Below are 25,130 nucleotides of genomic sequence, written 5' to 3' on the forward strand. Positions count from 1 at the left end.
AAATGAATTAAATACCAAATTAAATAATTGTGTTTTAAATGAAATTACATGTAATTATTGAAGTTTAAACAGTTTTAATTTAACAAATTTAATGATGTATTAAATCATTTTGGCACTCAAGGCCCTCCATACAGTGAGTATGTTAAATGTGTGGTATATAGTTATTTGTGGGAACTTTATTTTTGTTTTTTTCACTTTGTTTTCTATTTACATTAATACATGTAGACACCCTGTATGGTGTTACGGGTTCAAATATTGCGGGTGAGCACAAAAACAACAATGGTCCAGGAGAGTCAGTCAAACAATGATTTTTAATGAACACACGCGTGGGGAGATGAACACTGCGCACAGACAGCATCGATCTCCGGCCAATGATACACAAGTAGTTGTTTTTATAACATCAGGGTATTATTTATGACGCCCCCTCATGCGTCAAAGCAGATACAATACAATAAATGTTGACGACTTTTGACACATTTAAAAGGACATCTTCTCCGTCTCGAGGCCAGGCGCTTCCTGTTAATCTTCTCTCACTTATCTCCTGGAGCAAACTGTCCCTTAGGCAGACACAATTTTGCAGTCACAAGCTTTTGCAAACTATTATTTGAACTCTTACCTAAACATGAGTCCAACTACTGTTTGTGTGTGTGTGTGTCTCGACCTCCAATGCACTCAGCCTCACCCCGCCCGTTGACGCTTCTGGCCGTTTACCAGACAGAAGCTCTCTGTGATAGGTGTAATAATCTTAACTAAGAACATGTGTAATCTATTGAATAAATGCTTTGATGAAATGATAATTAATGTAATGGTAATGATGGTTATGAATAGTAGCAGTAAAATATTGCCCTGGTCTCCACAACGGTGTTTACAGTGACTGCAAAGATAACCACACTACTGGTTGAAGAACTTATTTACTGTAGAAATGACCCTGGTTTACACTTAGATGAGGACCTTTGTCATTTCCTATTATTTCTGTAAGATACACAACCATTCATCTGCTCAAGTTTGTAGGGGCCGGAGTCAATCCAAGCTGGCATCAAGTGAGAGGCAGGGTACACTCTGAATAGGTCACCTGTGGCAGATTTAGAGTCATTAATTAACCAGCCCTACATGCCTGTGGGACAATGCTTATGCAAGACAGGAAGAACATGCTGGCTCCACAGCAACAAATGAATGAATAACTCACACCTCTCTCTGGTTATCTCAAAAGACTCTTTATTGGTTCAGTCACAGACACCTGTTTGTTGCATCTGTATTGGACAGTATAAAAACACATGATAAAGAAAATATACAACAGATGTATAGCACCAGGTTCTTCAACAAACAAAGGGCTGATGGTTATTTATCAAATGACAGAGACTTGCCCACCTCCTTTATGTTGAAACGGCAACCATAGTGACATGCATACAACGGTAGTCGGGTACAACACACCCTAAAGGGTGAAGTTTTTGACCTACAGCTGGACACCTTGGATCTGCCCGTCTCTGAACAGATGGCAGAAAAACAATGACATTGATCCAAGATTAGTGTTACCCCATCAACTCTCAGGCCTAGTCCTAGCTGAGCTCCTGTGGAGGTAGGCGTCCCTTGCTGCAACTTAAGAAAATAACAGAAAATCCAGGGAAACAGTGACAACTCAACATTTAAAAAGTAAATAATGCTATTACGTGTAAGAGGAAAAAAAAAAAATTCTTATAATTTTGTTTCTCTGATGAGACCAACGCAGGTGGGCAAACATAGTTTGTATAGCAGAATCCTTTAAGATCACATTACATGGCTATGGAAACAACTGAAGTAACATCCCAGGACACTGGTACTCATGTACATCCATTCGTCTGTCAGCAATAAAATAATTACTACATACTGATAAATCATCTGGATTTGTATTGCACCAAACAGATTCTAGTTTTACAGTAAGGGGGGGGGGGAGTGGTAGTGGGAGATGGGATGTGCAAAATATGGGAGGAGGAATCTGCGTAGTGGGATTAATCTCAAATATAGAGCCCCTTTCAGACGTGCACTCTTCTCCTTTGATCTGACAGCATGAAAACACGTAGGTTTCATGTGCGAAGGAAGACCCCGGTCACTCTTCTGTGAAAGCCACGACGGCAAAGCTTTTACTAATGTTGAACTTGCAACATTAGTGTATCAACTTCTACACTGCATGCGTCGCATTGCAACCTAAAAGGAACTTGCGAGATTAGGACAGCGACCGTATCGCGTGGACCTGCGAGTTGTTGAGCTCTCAAGTGAAAGACCTGAACAGAAATACCAGGTACACAATGAGATTTTATCTCGCCAACTCTGTTTCGAAACAACAGCAAACATCTCACTGAGCCTGTGCAGGAGAGGCAGGGTACAGCTCTCTCAGCAGGATATATGCAGTAATGGGTGCGTTACACTTCCCACATCGGCAAGTCTGAGTGATGTAAATTGCATCAGCAGATGGTGTGCAAGACATCTGCATGCCTGCCAATTTGCAGTGATGGCATAGACTTGCCCGCTGAGATGCTGCAGTTTACAAACAACATGTGCAGAAAGTAACAGGAAATGCTACTCGTCAGTGGTGTCTGCAGCTACTTATACGTGCAACGCACACGCTTAAGAAAAATACCCTGTTCATAGTGACAACAGCAGAAATTAATAGTTAAACAGCCGGTCAGGGAAAACTCATTTTTCCCCAGTAACTGGTGGTTGCCAACCTGTCTCTAGGATCGTGCCTAAATCTATGAGACAAACGCCCACACCCTCTTCACAGCTCAGTTTTTCAGATGATTTTGTGGTCCCAGTCGTCGGTTTCACATCATACTGAATAAAACCTAAAAATTCTAGTCATTCAAAGTTGGGAGGTCACTGGCTAAATATTTGTGAACAACAAGCGCAAATAAAATAAAATAAAATAAAAAAATCACAGATTAAATAAGAGTAAATTGTGAGAAACATTAATGTAAAAGCACCCTACGTCTGACTGACAGGATGTCAGCACTTTAACGAAAAGCCAGTGAAAAGCCAGCGGTGCATATATCACGTCTGAAAGGGGCTCAATAGTGCAAAAAGTCGATCTGACAGCAACATACAGTATATGCTTTGGGTGAAAACAATACGTTCTTAGAAAGATAACTGAATAAAAACAAGAAAGATCCCACAAACCATGAAATTAACCAGAAGCTATGTTCTACAACTGCATAATGCCATTTCTTTGTCACTTCACAGACACCTCTGCATTTTGTGGGGAATTGACAACTGAAAATGCTCTTGAAAAAGAACTCATGACATCAAATATTTGGTTTTAGTACAGGCCAATTAGTGCATTTCAAGACACACTCTTACAGCTGTGGCCTTTTCACAGATAGCTACTGGAGTTAAGATTGGGTGTTACGTGAACTGACAGATTCCTTCATTAAAAGCCTGTTTTGGCTACTTGTTTGCGACAGCAGTAGAGAAAACAAAAGGCTCGGATTAAGAGAAAGTTTCAAATCAAATTCCAATATACTTTAAGCAAACCTAAAATACAAAAGCAAATATTAAATTACAAATTAAACATTCAAAACAGTGCCAAAGTACGAGTCACTATAAATAAAATAAGTGGGGGTTTTAGAGCTGGCATTGTGGCTTAAAGTAGTAAAAATTATGATAAATGTCAGGTTAAGATATACAGTAAGGGCTCATTTCCGAGAAGAAGTGTTGGTCTTAGTATCAGTAAAGGTACATTTTTAGGGAGATGGCAGTCGAGCTTTCATTCCTCTATGACCACTCTGACAGGGTTCACGGTATAAGCACTCTTTCCATTAAAACTCTGAAGTAACTATTATATTGATCTACTATACACCTTCAGAAAGACAAAGGCAAGATGACAAAATGTACATACATATCCATGGATAAAAATAGTGCAACATCAAGCTTTTAAGTTAGACTGCTACATAGCTGCTGATTGTAAGACTGAACCATACTGAGATGGCCAGTCTACGTGGTCAGCACAAAGTCCAAAGGCACCACGTTAAACCACAGTCCCTTTCCCAGGAAGAGGAGGCCTCATGCTTCAGTTAGCTTTCTGTCAGGAAAAGATAAAAGAACAAACGTTTATTGGGTAACTTTTGCATGGGCAAAGTCAATGCCTTCAATTCAAATAAAAGAAAGAAAAGTAGTTACCAAGGACAAAGTCACGCCATCTCGGCCCAGTCAGGCCCCTCATTCGCGATTGTCTCAAGATTTTCGCTGGTGGTGGTTGTGGTGGTTCAGTAGACGCAACCCTGGGACTCTTGAATTTTCTTTTCTGCCTCCCTGCTGGCTTTGCTTCCTGCTCCTGGACTGATTTTGATGCAGAATCTGCCAACTCTTTCGAGGCAGTCCTCCTATTAATGCTCCTTTTTCTTTCAGTTTTCACAGCTTTAACGAATCTTACCAGTTGCCTGTCCTGTTCTGCAAAGAGGTATGCAGAAGGTGACCCTTCCAGTGTCACAGTACAAGAGTCCCACTCTTCCTCAGCCGATTCGCTATCAGGAGAGTTGATCTTCCTTAGAAACACCCGGCATTCTTTCAGCGTTTCAGGACCCCAGGCTTTGGAGCAGAGGTTCTGCTCTTTGTGTACATCCACGAGTTCCCGAGTTTGGCTAACCGAAGAGGCGGCAGAACTGTTTTCCAAACCAACAGAGTGCCGATCGTTTGTGGATGTGCATAATGCTTTACGTTTAGATTGTAGTCCAGTTACTATACGTTCATTTCTACAACATGATACTGCTTTTATGTTTCTCCTGTCCCTAGCCCCATTTTGCCACCTATCCCTTTCTTTCCGGGTTAGAAAACGTGTCCTTGCTCTAACCAGAGTGGCTTGATATATACTAAATGCTTTGCCTCTCAACGGCTGGACTTGGCGAGTGCGCTTGCTTGCAATGCTTAAAGTAAAAAGTTGTCGTCTGTGTGTTGACACAGCTGCTTTGTTTCTCTTCCTCAGCCGTCTCTGAGCCTTCTGATGCTGTAAAGGGCTTTTTGGCACCATTTTGGCAAACTTCTTGATGTGTTTGCGGAGTCGCTCTGCCTGAGGACTGTGGCAAACACTTTTTGCATTAGCAGAACGAGGGAAGTGCATAAGTTCGTAACGATTACGGGAGCTTGCCTTCTTGACAATGGCCAGAGATTGTGTCTCGGTGGTCTCCATAAACCAGGAGCAGATCTGCTGCATGCTACAGGACCTTGGTTTGTTGGGCGAACAGTCAAACAGTGTTCGGACCACAGAGGAATGATTTGAATTCTTGGCGAATAAACTGCTGTCTTTAGTGCCTAGTTTAGAATCGAGGGCCAATTCTTTTTCTTGGTTGTCCACAGCGTCTGAGACCCAAGTGTCAGAGATGACTCGTATTCGTCTGGCGAGCTCCTGGTTCATTGTCTTTTCCTCAGCTGATGCTGCCCACCACCTTAATGTCTCTTTAGACCTAAAGATCGAATCAACAGATACCCCTGCCAATCTGCTTACGTCTAGAGAAACGCCCTTCTTCTGTGGTCCACATGACTTTCTCTTCTCACCTGAAGTTTCGAAACTACTTTGCTGCTCATCCTGTCTCCTTTCACTGTTTGCCTTGTTTAAAAGAAGTTGTTTAGAGCGTCGTACCAGCGCATTGCTGCGGCTGTATGATGTAGAGGTGGCAACAGCATGCAAAAAGTGTATTGATGGCTTTCTCACTCTCTTGGAGTGTCGTACTACAGGCTGATTGGGGAGTTCATCTTTACTACCATCCTCTGTTTCTTTCCCTTCTTCTTTTTGACCCCTTTTGCTCATTAACTGATGACTGATTGTCCTGGGCTCTTTGGCAGACATGAACTCTTGTAGAAGTACTTTCCTAGGAGCCAGCATTTCAGGAGACTGCCTATTGTCTTTATTGATTTGAATTTTACGTTGACGAGGTGACACTGTGGTCACTGTGACTGAGATTCCAGAGATTTTAACCTTTGCAGGTCTACCTGGTTTCCTTGAGCGAACAGAATCATCGTGCTTTTGACATTTGATGTTACTGCCAGATTGAGGAGCAGGCCTTTTCGCTGGTCTGACAAAATCCAACTCCTCTGAGGTTGTTTTAATACTACCTGAGCTGGTCTTAGAGTTGTGCAACAGACTTACGGCTCGCCAAGCGTCATGAAATTCTGTTTGCAGCTGGTCAAAGCCCTCTGACACCAATCGTTTGTTTCTCCTCGAACGGCCATATACGACTGTTATCTTGAGGTTTTTAGTTGTATTCTCTTCAATATTAGGTGCCAACTGACATTTACCATTTACCATTTTACCATTTTTAGGTTCGGAATCCAAAGTCTTCTGCTTACGGGGTCGGCCAATTGGCCTTTTTGCTTTTTGCTCCAGCTGTGGTCCCAGTTTCTTCGGACGCCCAGGACGCCTTTTTGGTGGAGTGGTTTCATGAAAAGAAGTCGAGTTACCTGATAATCCCTGGCTGTCAGCTCCAGCTACGCGCTTAGTTGGAGTACCTTCACCTGATCCTCTGGAAGCATCTTTAGGTGATGAGGAAGGGGACCTGGGCAAAGAAGGAGACTTGCGTGGTGAAGAACCGTACTTGGGTGTTGAGGAACCAGATTTGGCGGGTGACAAAGCACACTTGGGTGTTGAAGAACCAGACTTGGATGGTGAATTAGCAGACCTGCGTGTTAAGGAAGCAGATTTTCTTGGTGAGGAAGAGGACTTCGATACTGAAGAATCAGACTTGTATGGTGAATAAAGAGACTTGGGTGTTGAGGAACCAGATTTGGCAGGTGACAAATCACACTTGGGTGTTGAAGAACCAGACCTGCGTGTTGAGGAAACAGACTTGGCTGGTGATGAAGGAGACTTGGGTGTTGAGGAACCAGATTTGGCAGGTGAAGAAGCAGACCGGAGTGTTGAGGAACCAGACTTAGCTGGTGAAGAAGATGACTTGGTTGGGGAACAAGAAGACCTTGTGCATGAGGCAGAAGATTTTAGTGGTGAGACAACTGATTTTACTTGTGATATTGCAGGCTTTTTGCTCTGGATTGTGTGCTTCTGAAGTGTCCCTGACCATGAAGACTCTTCACAGGGATCAAAATGTTCTGTTTGTGAGCCAGAACCAGAGCCTGCTGATTTGAGACTGTATTTAACTCCCTCTTTATCCTTTACTGGTGATACAAACATAAGTTTAATTGGACTAGTGTACTGGACTTGGGAATTTTTAAGACTCTCAAGACAGGTATCAGAATTTATAGGGACATCCATATTTGATGAGTCCTGTACTCTTTTTGATGATGCTGATCGTAACCGTCCTAACAGAGGGACAACACTGTCACTACTATTGTTCTCTTTGCCTGAGCGATGTTTTTTAGGACTTTGGTCTTTCGCAGTCACAATCTGTGGAGTGACCTGGCTTTGACTTTTCACTTCCATGTGAGATAGTTCATGTCCTTTTTCTGCTGACTGAAAGGCAAGCTTCCCTGTGTTCGCATGTGAGGACAAAGAAACGTCATTTCTGGATTCTACGTTGGCATCCTTAGCATCTGGATCTTTGGATGACATATGATTGGTGCTAGATGAAGCCTTGTCCTTTTGTGCTTTCTGATTGAAGATAGGTTCAGAGAAACACGCAACAAAGAACATACGTCTGGGCTCTGTGACATAGGAGGAGAACCGCGGTGGAGGGACTATATTTCTCCTTGATCTTCTTGCACCCTCAGAAATGTTAAGCAGATGACACACTCTCCCTTTAATAGCACAAGCTTTCCTTTTACCTGATCTTTCAGCCTCAGTGGTTTCACTTGATGGGGATCCCTTGTGGCTTTTGTCATTTGTAGAACTGCAACCCTCACCACCTTCTTTGCAGGACAAAACACACTGTTTAGCTGAGCTTGTAGCCACTGTATTCACCTGTTTTTGTACACTTTTGTCCATTGAACTTTGTTGGTCATTGTTGTTCTGTATCTCAGGGGTGCATTTAGGCTTTTCAACATTCTGGCGATGACGGGATCTAGTAACAGGTGACTTGGATTCTTTGTCTTGGCGACTAAACAGCTCACTCAAGCTGTAATCACTGGGACTGCTTGTGCGAAGCACTGTGGTGATGATCTCAGTGACATGGGCATCAGCACGAAAAGGCAGGTTGTGGCTGGTTGAGGGAGATAACGGTTGCTCCTTTTCAGAAACATAGATAGCCGTAGAAACCAGAGTAGGGTCCTTGTCTAGAGGTGTTATTGTCTCCAGTTTCTCACTAAAACGATCCATGACATCCTGCAGTGAAGTCCCACTTGGATTCTTATCAGCCTGACTTCTTTCAGCAATCTTACTCTCAGCATCTTCTTTAGTTGCGTTGACATCTGAGGCTTCGTAGCTTGCAGTTACAAAACTCTGTACCATGAGATCAACATCCTCCTCTTGGTGAAGCAGAGAGGGTGGGTTTTCATCACATTTCTTACCGAAATCTGACGGGATTGGGGAAAGAGGGGGAGGAGAAGGACTCTGCTCTCTCTTCAGAACAGGACAAGGAGGGTCTCCATCTCCTATCTCTCCATCTGTTGTTTTCTTGATTTGGAAGCTGCGTTTCTCACAACATATGGAAGAGGACGAGCATAAATTAGAAGAGGGTGTGCAAGGCGAATGGCACGATGCAGGAGAGGCTGCAACAAGACTCTGACACGAAGTGCAATGCAGCTTCTTGGAACATAAAACAGTGTCCCTTTCGTTCCTGAGCATCTCTTTTTCATGGCAAGCATACTTGAGGATTTGGTAGATTAAGGATTGGTGAGCTGGGCAGAGAGAACTCAGAACATCATCCAATGTGGAACATTGACCAAACTTAGTCCCTCGCTGTTGCTGACCTGCCTTGTCTTCTGTGAAAGATGGCACCAGGGAGCTAGAGGTAAAAGGTAAAAACTGGAGTTAGAATGTTTTACTCACAAACAAAGTTTCAAATGAGAAAAAAAAAAAAAAAAAAAAAAAAGAGCATGCACACAAAATAATGAAGACTAAAAATTTCAGCAGCAAGCACATTTAAGTTGCATTTGTTCCATAACAGCACTGCCTGAAAGTTTGTCATTTCTGACTTCCATATATTTTATAGATGAGACTGGAGTTTGTGCTGGTTCCAAGACTGCACCCGCATTATTAGAGTTAATGTAAAAATGTGATATGCAGCTTAAGATGTAGGCAACATATTGTGATGAAATGATGGTAATGTATCCTTACAGAAATCAATGTTTGAAATAAGCTTAAGAAGAAGAAAAAAAGTTACACAGTAAATTTTTTTGGCAGTAGACTTGCTAGCCATCAATAATGAAATAAAATGAACTCTGAATGGTACAAAACTTTCAGCTTAAATAATAACATTTGAAAAAAAGAAGTGGAATGTAGCTTGTAGTGCAAGATGTTTTTGTGGTTTATTACACCAGGAAAACGATATTGTAAATGCAGCCTATTTAGCAGCGTTTGCCGTGTAGTTTTTCCCCCAAATGCACTTTCATTTTTGGAGTGCCACTATAATGTTGATGTATTGCAGAAGGAAATGACATGATGCATTGCTCTACATTGTGTGAATGTGTATGTGAATGGGTGGATGACAGGTTGTGTAAAGCGCTTTGGGGTCCTTAGGAACTAGAAAAGCGCTATACAAATACAGGCCATTTACCATTTTACCATTTACTGGATTCTAGCCCTTGTAAAAAGTTGTAAAACCTTTGATCTGCAGTACAACTCTCTGATAACTGTAAAGCAAACCATTATTCTAGAAAAAAAAATAACAACAGGCGATTGATTAAAGAACTGTTTTATTGATTAGTTGCTGAAGGCAAATGATAACATTCTGCTAACAGCAGAAGGAATGATTGAAGAAACGCTCAACTTAACTTTTTTTTTTTTTTAAACCAACAGCACTTTCATCAACAAACCAACAGTTCAAAAAGCCCTCTAATTTTCATAACAGCCAGCAGGTCCAAGAAGTAAGATATTTAATTATAGAATCAAGTAACTGATTTAATATCAACCTATTTTCAAGTTTTTACTTTTTCTCTCCAGCAATTTAAGTACTGTTTGCGGCCAAACCATGTCAGGTTTCAAGAGGCCAGGTTTAAGTGTTACATTCTGTAGTGTTGAGTCAAGTTTCCACTGCAGGAACATTTCACTGAAGGAACCAGGGTACAATTACAATTCTGGGGTGTACCTCCAAGAGAGTCCTTGCTCAGGAGGTAGAACAGCAACTTTGGTGGTGGGGTTCAAGCTAAACTTTTCTGACCGACTTGTTAAATAATTTCTTCCAACTACTGGGCAGTTTGCTGTATTGTTGTGTTTAATTTAAAAGCGGTGGTGGTGGGTCTCGAACAGCCATTGCTGTTTCATACATCAGCAGTTTACAGCAATTTCATGTTCTTTGTCTTGTTTGACAGGTTGCTAATTTTCAAAAATAGTGCTTATTCAACATTTAACCTAACAGCATTGAGCCCCACTTGAAGCTTTTCTGGGCAGGAATATCTACCCTCACAAATTAGTCCTACAACTGGAACATATACAAAGGTGTATATGTTGCAAAACCACCTGTCCATCTCCGCCTAGTTTCTGCAGTGGAAACTTTCCAAGTACTTTAGGTGTTACAGAGGCTATATTGTTGAGTTTGTTATGACAAATTATTCTTTAAAATCATTAAAATAATTTAATAGTAACAAAATCACTAAACAATCACAATAGTCAGCAGTATAATTTCTGGACTAAATAAATTATATGAGCTAACATTTAAAAGCATTCATGCAATTGTAGCAATACACATTTCACAATGCATCAAAGTGCCCCGTTACAAATCAAGAACTACCACAATATTTTAAAAAATAAAAAAATAAATCACAGTTCTGAAGCGCAATCAATAAATAAATATGCCATAACAACACAAAACAAGTTTCTACAAAAAACAATTTTGTTTTATAAATCATAGTGCAATAATTGATTTATGCATAAATAGCAGAATTACGTTGCCTCAAAGATTTGCCAGCAGTTCAATCAAAAATTAAAAAGCCCTAATCTCAAAGCCCAAGTGTGTTCCCAGAATTAGCTGCAATTAAACAAATACAATGATGTCCTTTTTCAATTTCTCAGGGCGTGTTCGGAGTCATTTTGATATAAATAGTAGATAACTCCCAAAATAGAGACATGCTGTGCTGAGCTGTCGCCATAGATACCGGCACCATGTACCGCAATAAGAGCAGACATTCAGAAGTGGAGACAACATTTGCACAGCTGGAGGAATTACAAAAGGTTGAAATGCCACAATTTTGTGACTGAAGAACTTTTAAAAACCGACATTAATAACAAAAAAAAAATCAAAAAAAAAAATCTGTAAATGCCGCAAGACAGAATTTCAACCTTAAAGGGAAAAAAAGGAGAAGATTTTACACACCACATGGCTAGTTTTTTTTTTTAAAGTTTAAGTGTTGTTGATAGCAGTGAATTTACAGTTCGCCGTTTCTTGAGAGATAAAGAACTCATACAGATTTTAAGCTTGATTTGAAACCTAACACTGGGCTATAGGCAGAGAATGTTCAGAGGTATATGTGGCAACAGGTTAAAGACGGTGAGAGAGAGAGAGAAGGGGGGGGGGGGGGGGGGGCAGGCTGACATTGCAGCAAATCAAAAGTAAAGCAGCTTTGTGTGGGTAACCCTGAAATGCTGCTTTGGTAGTAGCACTGTTAATGGAGAAAAGCCCATTCTAGAGGCAGACATGAGTGTAGACGAAACTTTTAGCATTTTTACAGACACAGACAAAGAAGCCTTAAAAGCCTGACACTGAATAGCCGCGTGGTCGCCGTTTAAACATTTCACTAAAAACCTATACTACCGAAACCTCCAGTAGCTGACACAGTCGACCATCTATAACATTAAGACTACCCATAAAACAAATATTAATATTAGGCTTAACGGTATTACTGTTAAAACGTTAACTGAAATGAGTTTTCGTTGTAGCTACGCATCCATGTGCCAGGAAAACAGTCCCGTAAAAGTTAAGCAGCGGTCATGGTATGAGGTTTGCAGTAATACAGCTACAGTAGCAGAATTAGTAAATATCTGTGATAATAAAAGAACATCTTTCACAAACGGTACAAATACACAATAATATACAGTTCCCAAGCTTATCAGTGCACATTTAAAACATGCTGCACGTTTGCATTCCAACTACACTCAATACAGTGTTTAGATTAGCTTGTAGAGAATGAAAGGAAATATCTGGACACAAAATGGCTTTTTTAAGCTAATCTCTTGTACAAAAACTCATAATCAAGATGTAGCCACCACAGCATATATACTGTACAAGCTCCCTGTTTGTAGAGGTCTCTAACAATAGAAATGAGTTTTTAAATAGTTTTAATGGCTCTAAGTCACTTGAAAAGCCTAGGTATACATACCTAAGAGAGATAGAAAGCTGCAAATCACAATCATCAATGCTCCATTACCAAGGAGCTTTAAGAATTGAATTAAACCTGAATAACCTAATAACCTAACAGCTAACAAATATGACAGTCACACTTTATTTTTCAGCCTTAAAAGGTCTGCAACTGTGTTTCTCATACTTGAGTCTTGAGCAATCTTTTTGGGCAGCCATCATTGTTTGTTTTTCCTCCTTGAGAAAAGGATGTACAACACAGTACAACTACCCTGAAGGTAAAATAACGATGCATTAATTTTATTCTATATCACCAACAGATTCTCGTTTTAAAAAAGCCTTTGTTTTTAATTCTGTTGATCAATCGTGGTAGTAAAAATTACTAAGTGATCTAATGTTAAACTATGAATACGTTACATTTTGTTGAACATTAACTTATCGATGATTTAATTAGATGTAATCACATACTGGTATCTTAATAACCAAGCCACGAAACTCCACAGCAGTCCCAAACGGAAAAAACAAACAAACAAAAAATAGAAAAAAAACAGTATTCTGACAATAGTACAGTGAAACGAAAGGAGATGGTGAATTAAGAGGTTCAGTACCGCAGGCTCTGATCCGAATTCATTTACCACGTTGGTCTATCCATAAACAAAGTAAACGATCTAAATCATTCGTCTAGATCAAGATGAGCAGGACTTCTACCTGAATAAAGCAGTACTGTTTATGGCTGCTTTAACCAAAGGACTCAGAACGAAGCAGGAGAAATACAGCTTTAAGTATGACTATCACATCACAGACATAGAGTTAAAAGACCTGAATATTAATATCCGTGTAGTTTGTAAAGGCATGTGTTGTGTTTTAACAAGTGTCTCCAGAAAACATTTATCTTGTAGGAGGTGATGTGTTCAAGTGTTGAGGTGTTTTTGAGGCGTTTGTGGTCTAGAACCTCTTTGCGTCAGCAGCTGAGGCAAGACTCCCTGAGTTAGTGGAACTGGTCGTGCTACCAGAACCAGACGAGTGAGGACTGGACAAACAGAAGTTGGCAGATTTCTTCTTAGGTGGGTTCTTCAGTGTTCCAGTACGCTCTTTCACTTTGTATTCTAGTGTGCTATGGGGCACCCCATAAACCCCCTGGGCTTTAGACACACTCATGCGACCAGCCATCACCATGGTGATGGCCTCCTCCATCAGTTCGTGGTCATACTGGCGGTACCTCCCACGCTTCTTTCTAGGTTGCTTGTCTTTATCCCGGCAACCTGCCCCATCTTCTGACTCATCCAGTGAGGATCCACGTGGTCCCAGGCGATGAGGTGACTGGCTGGCACTGCCTGGACATCCTTGTGCCAAGAGTGGAGGTCTGAGTTTGAAGAGAGATGAAGGTCTGGCAGCTGCTGTTGATGAACTGGCAGTACCTTCGCTTGATGAGGTACGTTGATGTAGGTTTTCAGCTATGCTGCAATTCTCAGCTGACACTGACCTTTTGTGGTCAGACGCACAACGAACCTGAGGAATACGCAGGGGTGTGGGTGGCTCCAGACTGGGGGTGGGGCTTGGAGGGGGCTGGAGAGCATCCCTGAGCTGGGGAAAACAGTGAGGGAGGGTCTTCTGTAAACTACCCGGCTGATAAAAGGCAAGAACAGATGAAGGGAAACTGAAGTCTCCATGCTCCTCGACAGCACCTCCAATTTCTGCTCGCTCTGCCCATGCTGCCACTTTCTGCAAAACAAGGCGTGCTTCGCCACCCAGCATTGTTGACATCACATTGCATGATGTCACTTCATCCCTGATATCTCTGCTTCCTGGTATAAGCTGATGCAGCACTCCCAGCCTCCCTTCAGCCCAGCCATCCAGACCCTGTCTCAGGGTTTGAAGGGGTATTCCATAAAGCAACGCGGCCCGCTGCTCCTGCAGCCTCCCTGATCGTATATCCTTCAAGGCCTTGGACAGCAATCCCTCAGACAGCTCCCAGCTCCTCTCAGTGTATTCCTTCTGCCTGCACTGCCTCCTAGGGATGTGAGGACCAAACAGCAGGGTCAGGATGGAGGTGATGGAGGTGGTTTGATTTGTGGCATAGGGGACAAGGGGGTGCAGAGCGAGGGGTCCACTCCTTTATGCCTTGTGTTGGTAACATCACTGCGACTGTTAGTTTCATGTCTGTATGTTCTCAGTCTGTTTGTGGGCCCTCACACGCACGCACACTGCTGCTGTGTGTCTCTCACACACAGCAGCAAAGCCTCTTCACGTCCAGGTGGGACAGTCTGTGAATGGCTGGGGTTACTTTGGTGCTCACATAAAACCCCTGTAGTTTTGGGATATCCAGTGAAAGTCCTACATGCTTGAAGATTGGATAATCAAACTCATCATTAATTGTATTAGTAAAAACGGACGTAAAATGGTTGTGAAGTACTGAAATGCTCTCCTCATTATACAATCCTGAGCTGCTGGCAAATGTTATAATACGGCCATTGCTGTGACGTTACCGCTCAAGAGATAAAAGAGTAAACCCCATAGAACCACAACACCAAACACAAGCTAGCTCCTCACAATTTATTACAATTACTTGAACCAAAGCACTGCTGAAACAGGAATGTGTGTATTTCAGGCTGAAGAGGTGCTATTTAGCTGAGGAGTGAGCATGACAGTAATAAACACAGTGCTCATGCTAACCTCTTAATCTTTGCCATGCTATATAGCTGTTGTTGTACCACACTCAGAAATGTGGATTTCCTGCAAACCAAAGTGATTTTTCTAGTCATAGGATATGGGCCATAGTTATGTAAACGGAATTCTTGTTATTGTGAAGAAGTCCCAGATTTAACTAAGAGTAGGGATAAGTCAATAGGCCAGGCCAGACACATTAAAATGCAGTCAGAGAACTACAAAAACTTACCCTGATCCCCTGTGATTCTCTGATGATGACGAAGTTGTTGAGCAGGCAGAGTTCCGGTTGGAGAGGTCCAGCACACCATCTGTTACAAGACAAGTGGTCAGAGTCTGAGTGCCAGTTGTTTGGTTCCTTCAGGAGGATGCCCATGTTACAGTCAGACGTAACATTTAATTTTATATGCGTGCACTAAATGCGTTCTCTACCTTCGATCGTGTTCTCCTCCTGAGTTCGGTTCACTGTGAGGTCCAGAGGGGCGTCAGATGCTTCGGACGCGTCAGACAAGGGTGATGAGGTCCTTGTGACACCATTTGTATTGGTGTGGAGCAGGCACTTGGATGCATACTCCTTAGCAAATGTGGTTATCATCTTCTTCATCAGCTCCTGAGCAATCTGAGGTATGTTGGAATCACTGCTCAGGTGCACATCTAACAGGAGGAGAAAGAAAAAAATACAATTAAAAATCACTGGTTTCAATTTTAACATGCATTATTTAAAGGACTAGAAAACTGATCTGAAAAACTGATCTAGAAAACCGTGTTTAAACAGCGTTTTTAATGAGATATTGAAATTAAATCCACTGTAACAAAAAATGTCTTCTGATGTTACCACACTAGAAACAAGCATCTCAAAAGCATCCTAAATCTTTGGGAACACTTAGTGGGTCATGAACAGCAGAGATTTGACATGCCAATTACACCACAGTAACCGCAATTTGTATTAGGTCAATAATGTAATTCAGTTCATTGTGTACATCAGTAGACAGGAACTGTGAGATACTCCTCTCCGGTTATTCCCCACATTAATATTTATGTCAACTTTGGCAGCTGTTTTCAGTATAGGAGTTCTTAGTATATAAACAGTTCTACATAACAACGAGGTTGTCCAAATCCACCTGACTCACCTTTCTTGTGGAACACAGCTTGGAGGAACTTGTGTGCTGATTGGGTGCTCTCAGAGATGGTTGGGGCCTGACAAGGTGAGTAATCAGAAGGGGAGGAGAGGGGCGACGTGGCTGCAGGTGCTTGATCCTAGAGAGGATGATAAAGAGGAAAAAGAAGAAGATACAGAGACAGAAAGGTGATTACTTATTTAGAATTATTTTTTACTCCAGGGTGCAGAGAAAAGAAAGACAACCTCTCTGAGGCTTATCAAAACTAAAGTCCTTACACTAGATTTGTCCAGGAGCACGTTGCAGAAAGAGCACGGAGAGCAGTTTGATTCTGGAGACCAGTCATCTACCTCTTCCGGTTCACAGTCTGAAAGACACAATATCGCATAACCATGTATTACAGTACTGCTGATGGATCAAACCAAAACTGATAACAGGCAGCAGGGGTTTCTATTCTGTTTCCTTATACCAGCCACTTCAAATGCTGCTGACACAATACTAATCTCATTATGAGCCACGCTATCATATATAGACAATACACACGGAAGAATGACTAGAGTTTTTCATAAGTGGCATCTAAAAATCAATTAGCTGCTAATGTTGATTTCAATAGAATGGTTTTGATTAACAGTTTATCATGCTTGTCCTTTTTATAACCAGTTAAAGTGACCGTCACTCCTGCCTCAATGAACTCTACATAACTGTTTAACACCCCCCTTTTTTAAGGCGACAAAATACACTGAACAAGAACTGCTTTTACAGCTACTCTCAACCAGAACGTTTGTTGCAGTAGCTCATCCATTGCAGATCAGTGCCTGTAAAATGACAAATGTGACCCTGAACACAAACTGTGTGAAGCCGACAATCAGTTTGATTTAATTCCAACTAATACTGTAGAAGGTGTAGTGAATCGTGTGAATGCGGACAGCAGAGGTGGGTAGTAACGAGTTACATTTACTCCGTTACATTTACTTGAGTAAGTTTTTGAAAAAAAAAAAGTACTTTTAAAGTACCTTTTTTGCACAATACTTTTTACTTTTACTTGAGTACATTTGTGAAGAAGAAACGGTACTTTTACTCCACTACATTTGCAAAATTCGACTCGTTACTTTTTAAAAAAATACTTAGTTTAACACATTAGATAACATGCCGCCAGTGGAGTTTCCGGTAACTTTTTTACCAATCAGATGTGGCCATGCAGTCACATGACCAGTTTGAAACTGTGGCGGGCAGAGCGGCCCAAGCGTTTCAAAGTAGCGGACACACGGAAAGAAGAAACACATGAAAACATGGCAGAGCCAACTGTCTACGCTAGAGCTGAAGAGGATGAACACCCTTGGCCTCATATACAAAGAATGTTTTGCTTAAAAGCAAAACAATATATATAAATATTATATTAAACGAACGTGATAATTATATTGTATGAACATGATAATTATGTATACTGTAATAACGTGATATTATATTGTTCAAACGTGAAAGGTATATTGTTAGAACAATAAACTTTTCACGTTATAACGTGATATAGCTCTATTTTTCTTTTGCCTGGGTGGCAGCTCTACGCTTACGTACTCGGATGAGCTTGCCACAGTTCTACAAGTTGTGCCTCCATCTCTTGTGTCCATATCAAACGCTGCTCCGCCTTTTCACTTTCATTTCTGTGTTTTTGCATGCGCAGTTTGAGAGGGTGCGTTGAGGGGCAACAGGATTTCAAACAGGTTTGATGTTCTTGCGACCATACGATTGATGATTGGGAGCTGGTCGTGAGGTCTTAATCGCTTTTCGTTACCCCATGTATACTACACGATGCACAACACACGGTTAAGGCGAAACTCGGGCCGATCCCCAAGACGGCTGCGCGACGGAAAAATCGGCTCAAAATGGGCCAAAAAAATTGCACAGTGTATGCCCAGCTTTTGGAGGCTAGCTTCATCCGTCTCCCTCCCCTGTGGTTGGAAGGGGCGTGTTTTATCTTTTTGCAGCCAGACTGAGGTGTTTGCCTTCTCAAGACAGCCATGGAGAGATTAGAGGCTACATCGTAGCTCCAGTCACGGCTTCCATCACTGTCTTTCTCGTCTTTCCCAGAGTAACAGCCAAACAGGAGGATCTAATGGCTAGCACTTCTTAGCCTTGCACGCGTTCTTATTTTAAACTTAATCTGGAATTCATTGCAAACTGTTTGTGCGGGATATGAATGACAAGATTTTGTTTTTCAACAAGAGTTAGTAAAAAACATCTCCAGTGTGATCAAATTTTCTTGCCAAACACCCGCAGCTTGGCAGTGTATACAGCACTATAATGACCAGAGCTAATTCTTTTGAAAACCATACATCATACAGGTCTCAACTTCATCAGACATCACCTAGACACAGAGCTGGATGATGCCAGTACAAACAGCGGCCTAACCGACGAAGATGATGGCTCCATGGGGTCAGGAAAGCCAGAAGCAGGGGAGCTGGAGAGGTACCTTTCATGTCCATTCACTGGAGGTGTGGATCTATTGCATGGCTTTCCTCACATTAAGAAGCTGTCAATCAAAATCAATACAGCTCTTCCTGCATCTGTAGCTTGTGAAGGACTTCTCAGTCATGCAGGACTCCTGTTCATTGCTTAACAGTTACAACTTCACAGAAAGAACCTTGAGAGCAAACTGCTGCTGAAGCTTAACCATCACTTCACTGAGTGAAGAAATGGCACATTTTTGCTAAATATCCAGAAAATGCACACCCATACAACTTATGGTAAACTGAGCTGCCTTGTATGTACATATGTTGAAGATGCCTCGTTCTAATGTTTTCTCTGAGGCTGCTGTGCCATTTGGAGCAAAAATGAATATAAAGTTCACAGCATATCTTGTCACTGGAAATTGTTTGCACTGTTTATATATTATTTACTGTAGGCATTGGTGAAAAAAGCTTTATGTTGTGAAAAACTGAAATCAGAATTGTTGTGCCTTATTTTGTTGATGTTTTTACATATATTCCTTTTGAAAATACTAAAATTTGTATATTTATTTATTTTTGTTTGTCTGATAACATTTATAAAATAAATCGGACATTTCAAACAGTTACTCACTACTTGAGTAGTCTTTTCACCAAGTACTTTTTTACTCTTACTTGAGTAACTTTTTTGACGACTACTTTTCACTTTTACTTGAGTAATAATATTTTAAAGTAATGCTACTCTTACTTGAGTAAAATTTTTGGATACTCTACCCACCTCTGGCAGACAGACACATGATGCCTCATCATGGTATATGCACAACTCACCTCTTGTCTGATTAGATGACATAGCATTAAAAAGAATACTGAAAATATAATTTTCCAACCTTATACATTGAGCTGTAAATGTATAACAGAATAAAATGTCCTATAAATTATATATTTTATATTATCTGCATATGACCCATTACCCCAAATTGTTTTGGATACATTTCAAGTAACCATCTTGCTCTAATCCAAGTGTATATTACATGAATACATCACTGATTGAAGAAGTGATTAAAATCTGACTTTAGATATGATGCTGCATTAAATGTAAATGCCTACAGTTGCCAGTAATTTTACTGTTGCCAATAGTGTGCTGCACCCTTGTATTTAAACAGCGGCATCAGCTGCCACTGCATTTGACTTTTTGAGCTAAAATGTTACTTCATATCATGGAAAGCCTTGCTATGATTTTCTTAAAGGTACATGTAATATCAGTTTTCCAGAATAATTTTAGACCGATGCCTAAAATACTATGAATTAAAGTGTAAAGGATATTTTGGTACTTTGAAGACACAATTTATATGAATTAAGTATATTTTAATTTCATATTGTTAGTACCGTATTTTTTTGGACCATAAGGCGCATTAAGCGAAACAAGCATTAGCATTTATCCTCCAGCTTCACTGTTTATGTTATGCTAACATAGCTATGTTGCTAGCGATCACATAGCACAGCATTATATACCAGCTAGTCCAACTTCAGTAACCCTACAAAAGTCACTGCTGTTTACTTTTCTGTCTTCATTTATGTTGGAAGTGATAGCAGAGCTGTATGTTTATATTTTTCACAAATCACTCACTCAAAACGTGGTATACCATGTTTAGGTGGAAACTAGCGAGCTAACTTCCTGCTAACTTCTAACTCCGTTAAATTTAAGAAATTCTGTTTTCATGGATACCTGGATGTTAAACTTAATTGTTACACCTGGTAAAGCAGCAACGCTGCTCATTTTATTAAAGATGAAAGAATTTAGACAGTTTGTAACTCTCAGTGATGCCGCAGTGTTCGTTTGACTTTGAGATCTGAAGCAGACGCAGCTTTGGACCCAGATTATTCCGCGAGGCCCTTGACTACGGTACCCGTAATCCTCCGACAATACATCAAGCGGTGCGACTTCGTAGCTAAAGTTGTACTAAAAGATTTTTTGTCAGATTTTTGAGCGCTGTGTACCACGTAAAATTGGTTCAAGGTCAGTAAGCACAACTGGAATTAATACTTAAGGCACACTGTGGATTTTTGAGAAAATTAAAGGATTTTAAGCATGCCTTATAGTGTGGAAAATAAATTATTAAGGGTGGCAGTAAAAAAAAATGTTGCACAGTGGTGTTGCGCTGTCTTATCATTCATTTAAGATAGATTTTTTTCCCACCCTGATCTTGTCTTAAATGAATGCCTCACTGAACAAATCATCCACCCTGCCAGGAGTCCATCACGTCATCTGACTAGGTTCCAGTGTAGCCTAACTCAAACTCCAGATGACACTGCAGACTTCAATGAGATCCCAGACAGTGTCAAGCAAGCTGTATGTTTTGGCTGCTGGTGTCCACAGAGTGCTAGAGGGATGTGAAGGCATGATCGAAGCTAATAAAGGCATCAGAGAGACAGAAAGTACCGGTAAGACTTTCTTTAGTTTTTTCAGGGATCTACCAAATTCTGGTGTTTTAGGTTAGATTTATTTGACTTCCAGGTTCGATATTGTGCTCCTTCCTGATATAAGTACAAAGGGTAGTGGCACCATGGGTATGTTTTATGGTGTAACTGCTTGCTTTATATACTGCAAATATTTTGTGAAGACCTTTGTTCTTGTGAGGCTGACATACTGGTGGTGCCTTGGAGCACACTGTAAAGAGTGACGGAAGTTTCCAGGGCGTGGGGGCTTTTGTGACGCTGAGGTTGTTATGTGACTGCAGAATTTTAGCAGGTGAGAAATGGGTCACACATAAACACATGGCAAAGGCAAAGAAGATTAAATTTCAGCTGATACATTACAGTTTACTCAACATGGTTTTGGCAGCTCTGGAGACTATACTTTTCAGCATACTGTACAGTCATCTGACACAGAAATGGACTCTATCTCCTCAGGGCTCAGTTTTAGGCTTTTGAAAATCTAGTCCCTGATTACTCCTACCACAGCTTTAGGTCTAACAAAATATTGAAATTAGAATACCAGAAAATATTTAGACTTGCCTCTAGGATCAGTGAAACTGTATCATAATTTGTTAACAATGGTTGTTAAATAATCTAATAATGCAATCTGCTGTGCTTTCTCTCGAGGAAGCATAGAGCATATATATGTAAAATTACGAGTTAAAGAGGAAGTGGACTGCTTTTAAATGAGCAGGAAAACAATCGTTTTTGCCATTTTTGAGTCCTACTTAAAAACAATATACGGTTACAATTACAGTCAAATGGGAAGTACAAGTATGAATCATACTGAATACGTAGTTTCTGATTCAACTACTTAAATAACGTAATGAATACCAATCAATAGCTAAGTAAATGCCACAACAAATGCTAATCTTTTTTGGTTTAAAAGCCTTAATATTGGTGACACATGTTTGAGGTCTGATATTATAAGAATAGATATGGGACAGCGTTGGGAAGACAAAAGGCATGGCGAGAATAATGATTTGTTTGTTTGGCAATATCATCGCTTATGCTGAAAATAAATGTACAGTCCTCTTATAGTCACAAGCCAATGGTAAAGAGCATATACAACCAACAACCCACCATGAAATAAATTGAGGTCTCTCGGCAGCGGGCCATAAATTCCCTCCAGAATGCTTTCAAACCCTGCAAGACAAAAATGGGAGCAATCCATCAGTGCTGATACGAACAAGTGCATGGTTTAGGGCTCCAAGATCTGGGAAAAATCTGCTCTCAAAACTGTTTACTATGTTGTCATTTTCAGGAAGACAGAACAATTTAGATGTTTACAATGAACTCTTTATAAACCTTGAAAAACACACATACATCATTACATGTAGGATGCCATTGTCACGTCACAACAGTGTAGATCAGAGGTGTCAAACATGCAGTGTGAATATTACCGTGAAGTTGTTATTACTCCTATTTAAAATTTCCTGGTGTGGTGTTAACAGCATTATTTCACAGGAATTAAAATGTAACTGTAGATACAGGCAATTTCTTTAAATCACAAAAACAAATGTAAAGGTTTATTTTGTGCCTTTTTAACTGTGATACATACAATACCAGACGATGCAAAGAACATCGAGAAATGCTGAAACTACATCAATCATCATATTTGCTAAATGACCAAAATAATTTGATGTCTGACAAAATTTTAAGGGAGTCTTCTATATTTTGGGTGATGTCAGTTTTTTGCTTTGTTAAAAAAAAATAATTAAAAAAAGATCGAGTTTTTTTGTGACCAAATGTACAGTGGTCTTATAAATCCGGCCGACTTGAGACCGGACTGGACCGTATATGGCTCATTAGCTAAAACGAGTTTGACACCCCTTGTTTAGACGTTATACACAGTAGGAAACTGACTTACGAATAGGTGCGCCAGCTTTATGCTAACATCACCAGCTACTGTAGCATTAAAAACTGCGTTCAAATTAGAAGAGAGCCCGAGAAAAACCGTTACTGGACACCACTGAAATGAATGCTTTCCTGGCATTGCACTGACATTAGCTTACTTAACGTAACAACAACATCCTCCCGAAATAACAACAGCTTTTAGCTAAGCACTGCTATAGCATAGCCATCGAACAATAAACAATTATAACTGTTTGTTACTAATATAACTGATGGTGTTATGGTACACCGATAGATAAAATTACATATCTTAGTTGGGCATATGCATTATATCTTATTGGTTACAATCCAATTTAAGACAGAAATGAAACGACCTAAGAAAGCGCTAACGCCGGCGAAGGGCTAGCAAGCGCAGACAAAAGGAGCTAGCTAACCAGCTGTCTTGGCTTAACTGAACACTAAAAGCAGCCACATCAGTAGCTGCTAGTTAGCTAGGAACCAACACAGCTCGGGTAGCGATCCCTCTGTTGCCGGACAAAACCATTCACTACATGTTTTATTTTTTACAAAATACTAAACTGCATATGAACCATACCGACGCAGTGTATCAATTTGTAACGCCAAGAATCAAGTTCCCGCCGAAACAACTTCTTTTCTGCCATGCATCTACACTGCAGCGTCGTCATTCTTCGTCCTCTGCCCCTCTTTCTCCCCTGTTTGCGTTACAGCCGCTGTGTATTGTAACCGCTGCGGTGCATTTGTCGCCGCTACCCGATCCGTACCTGAAACCCAATCCGTACCACGCATGCGCGAACCTTACCTCACTTCCTCTCTTTGCCAACATTTCCTGGAGCACGATTAAAAAAAACAAAATTTAAAAATGACCGTTGTTGTAACGCAAACAAATTACCAACATGATCAGTGTAAGCAGATGATTCCTAGAATTATGAAATTACTAACGGCAAATTTATATATGAAAGACTCTGTCCCAACCCTTTACGATCCAAGGTTTCCACTGTATCCATGCAGCCTACTTTGGAGGTCACAAAATAAGGCGCTCCAGAGCGGCTGCAGCCAGACCCTTCTCAACATTTTCTGAAGAGTTTGCTTCCTTTCTTCTTGAGTATTTTGCAGAAAGCATAGGAAACCAACAACTTCCCAGTACAATGAATCAAGGTTTGACCAGGTTGATTCCAAAGCCTAATAAGGAACTATTAATGATTGATAATTGGAGACCATTTAGCTTATTAAATAACGATTATAAAGCATTTGCTCTAATTTTAGCTAATAGACTTAAGATGGTTCTTGACTCGGTTATTGATGAAACACAATCTGGCTTCATGCCCAAAAGACACATAACTAACAATATCAGATTGGTTTTAGATATTCTGGATTATTCTGACCTAATAAATAGCAATGGATTCATATTATTTTTAGAATTCCACAAGGCCTTCAATACAGTGGAGCATGAATTTATATTTCAAGCTCGAGATAAATATGGTTTTGGTACTTACTTCTCTTCAGTGATTATACAATAACAGTAACAGCAGTATTAAATTAACAAATGGTACTTCACCCAGATTTAACATAGAAAGAGGGATAAGACAAGGCTGTCCCATTTCTTCATACCTTTTTTTGTTAATTGCCCAACTGTTGTCTAGTCATGAAGTCAAGCAATGTAGAAGGTATATGCTAATTGGCAAAGATTTACTCATAACACAGTTAGCGGATGACACCACATTATTCCTAAAAGATGAACATCAAATATCTATTGCTGTTGAAACAATCTCCACGTTTCCCAAAGCTTCTGGACTGTACTTGAATATTCCTAAATGTGTACTTATGGCAATAAAAGAATGTTCGAAAACAGCTTTGTGTAACATTCCAATAAAACAAGAAGTTCGCTATTTAGGTATTCTAATAACCAAAAACCAGGAAAGAAGAATTACTCAAAATTTCTATCCTATTCTAGAGAAACTCAAAAACAGATGTACTCCGTGACTCTTAAGAGATTTATCATTAAAAGGTAGAGTATTAATAACTAAAGCAGAAGGCATCTCTCGTCTTACATACGCAACATTGGCATTACACCTCGATAATAAACTCATAAAAGAGTATTGATAAGTTACTCTTCAACTTTATTTGGGCGGGTGCATTACCACTAGAGCAGGGCGATATGGCCAAAAATATTTATCACGATATATATTTGAAAA

General features: G+C 40.4%; 1 protein-coding gene across 2 annotated transcripts; it reads right to left on the reverse strand.

Annotated features, from left to right (window-relative positions):
* Positions 1-1,193: 1,193 nt before the first annotated feature.
* On the reverse strand, positions 1,194-23,717 carry lcorl (ligand dependent nuclear receptor corepressor-like). 2 transcript variants are annotated; one of them, XM_040024283.1, is made up of 8 exons: positions 23,513-23,712; positions 22,147-22,209; positions 16,426-16,514; positions 16,160-16,286; positions 15,462-15,683; positions 15,262-15,340; positions 4,150-8,858; positions 1,194-4,051 (listed from the first exon to the last, which is right to left on the reverse strand). In XM_040024283.1, exons 1-8 carry the CDS (start codon positions 23,601-23,603, stop codon positions 4,044-4,046), a joined length of 5,388 nt encoding a protein of 1,795 aa, XP_039880217.1. In that variant the 5' UTR covers positions 23,604-23,712; the 3' UTR covers positions 1,194-4,043. The 2 variants fall into 2 exon arrangements, with proteins under 2 accessions (XP_039880217.1, XP_039880218.1); XM_040024284.1 differs by lacking the exons at positions 1,194-4,051; positions 4,150-8,858 and adding an exon at positions 9,448-14,376 and having other exon boundaries at positions 23,513-23,717.
* Between the last annotated feature and the right edge of the window lie 1,413 nt (positions 23,718-25,130).

The sequence above is a fragment of the Simochromis diagramma genome, unplaced genomic scaffold, assembly GCF_900408965.1.
Source record: "Simochromis diagramma unplaced genomic scaffold, fSimDia1.1 OVJJ01000302.1, whole genome shotgun sequence".
Lineage (NCBI taxonomy): Eukaryota > Metazoa > Chordata > Actinopteri > Cichliformes > Cichlidae > Simochromis > Simochromis diagramma.

Coding starts and splice junctions, on each gene's coding strand:
- lcorl (XM_040024283.1), bottom strand. CDS start 23,603: ATGACGACGCTGCAGTGTAGATGCATGGCAGAAAAGAAGTTGTTTCGG. Junction 22,210..23,512: donor CAAATTGATACACTGCGTCG/GTATGGTTCATA, acceptor TTTGTCTTGCAG/GGTTTGAAAGCATTCTGGAG. Junction 8,859..15,261: donor GAGAATCACAGGGGATCAGG/GTAAGTTTTTGT, acceptor TTTTACCTCTAG/CTCCCTGGTGCCATCTTTCA.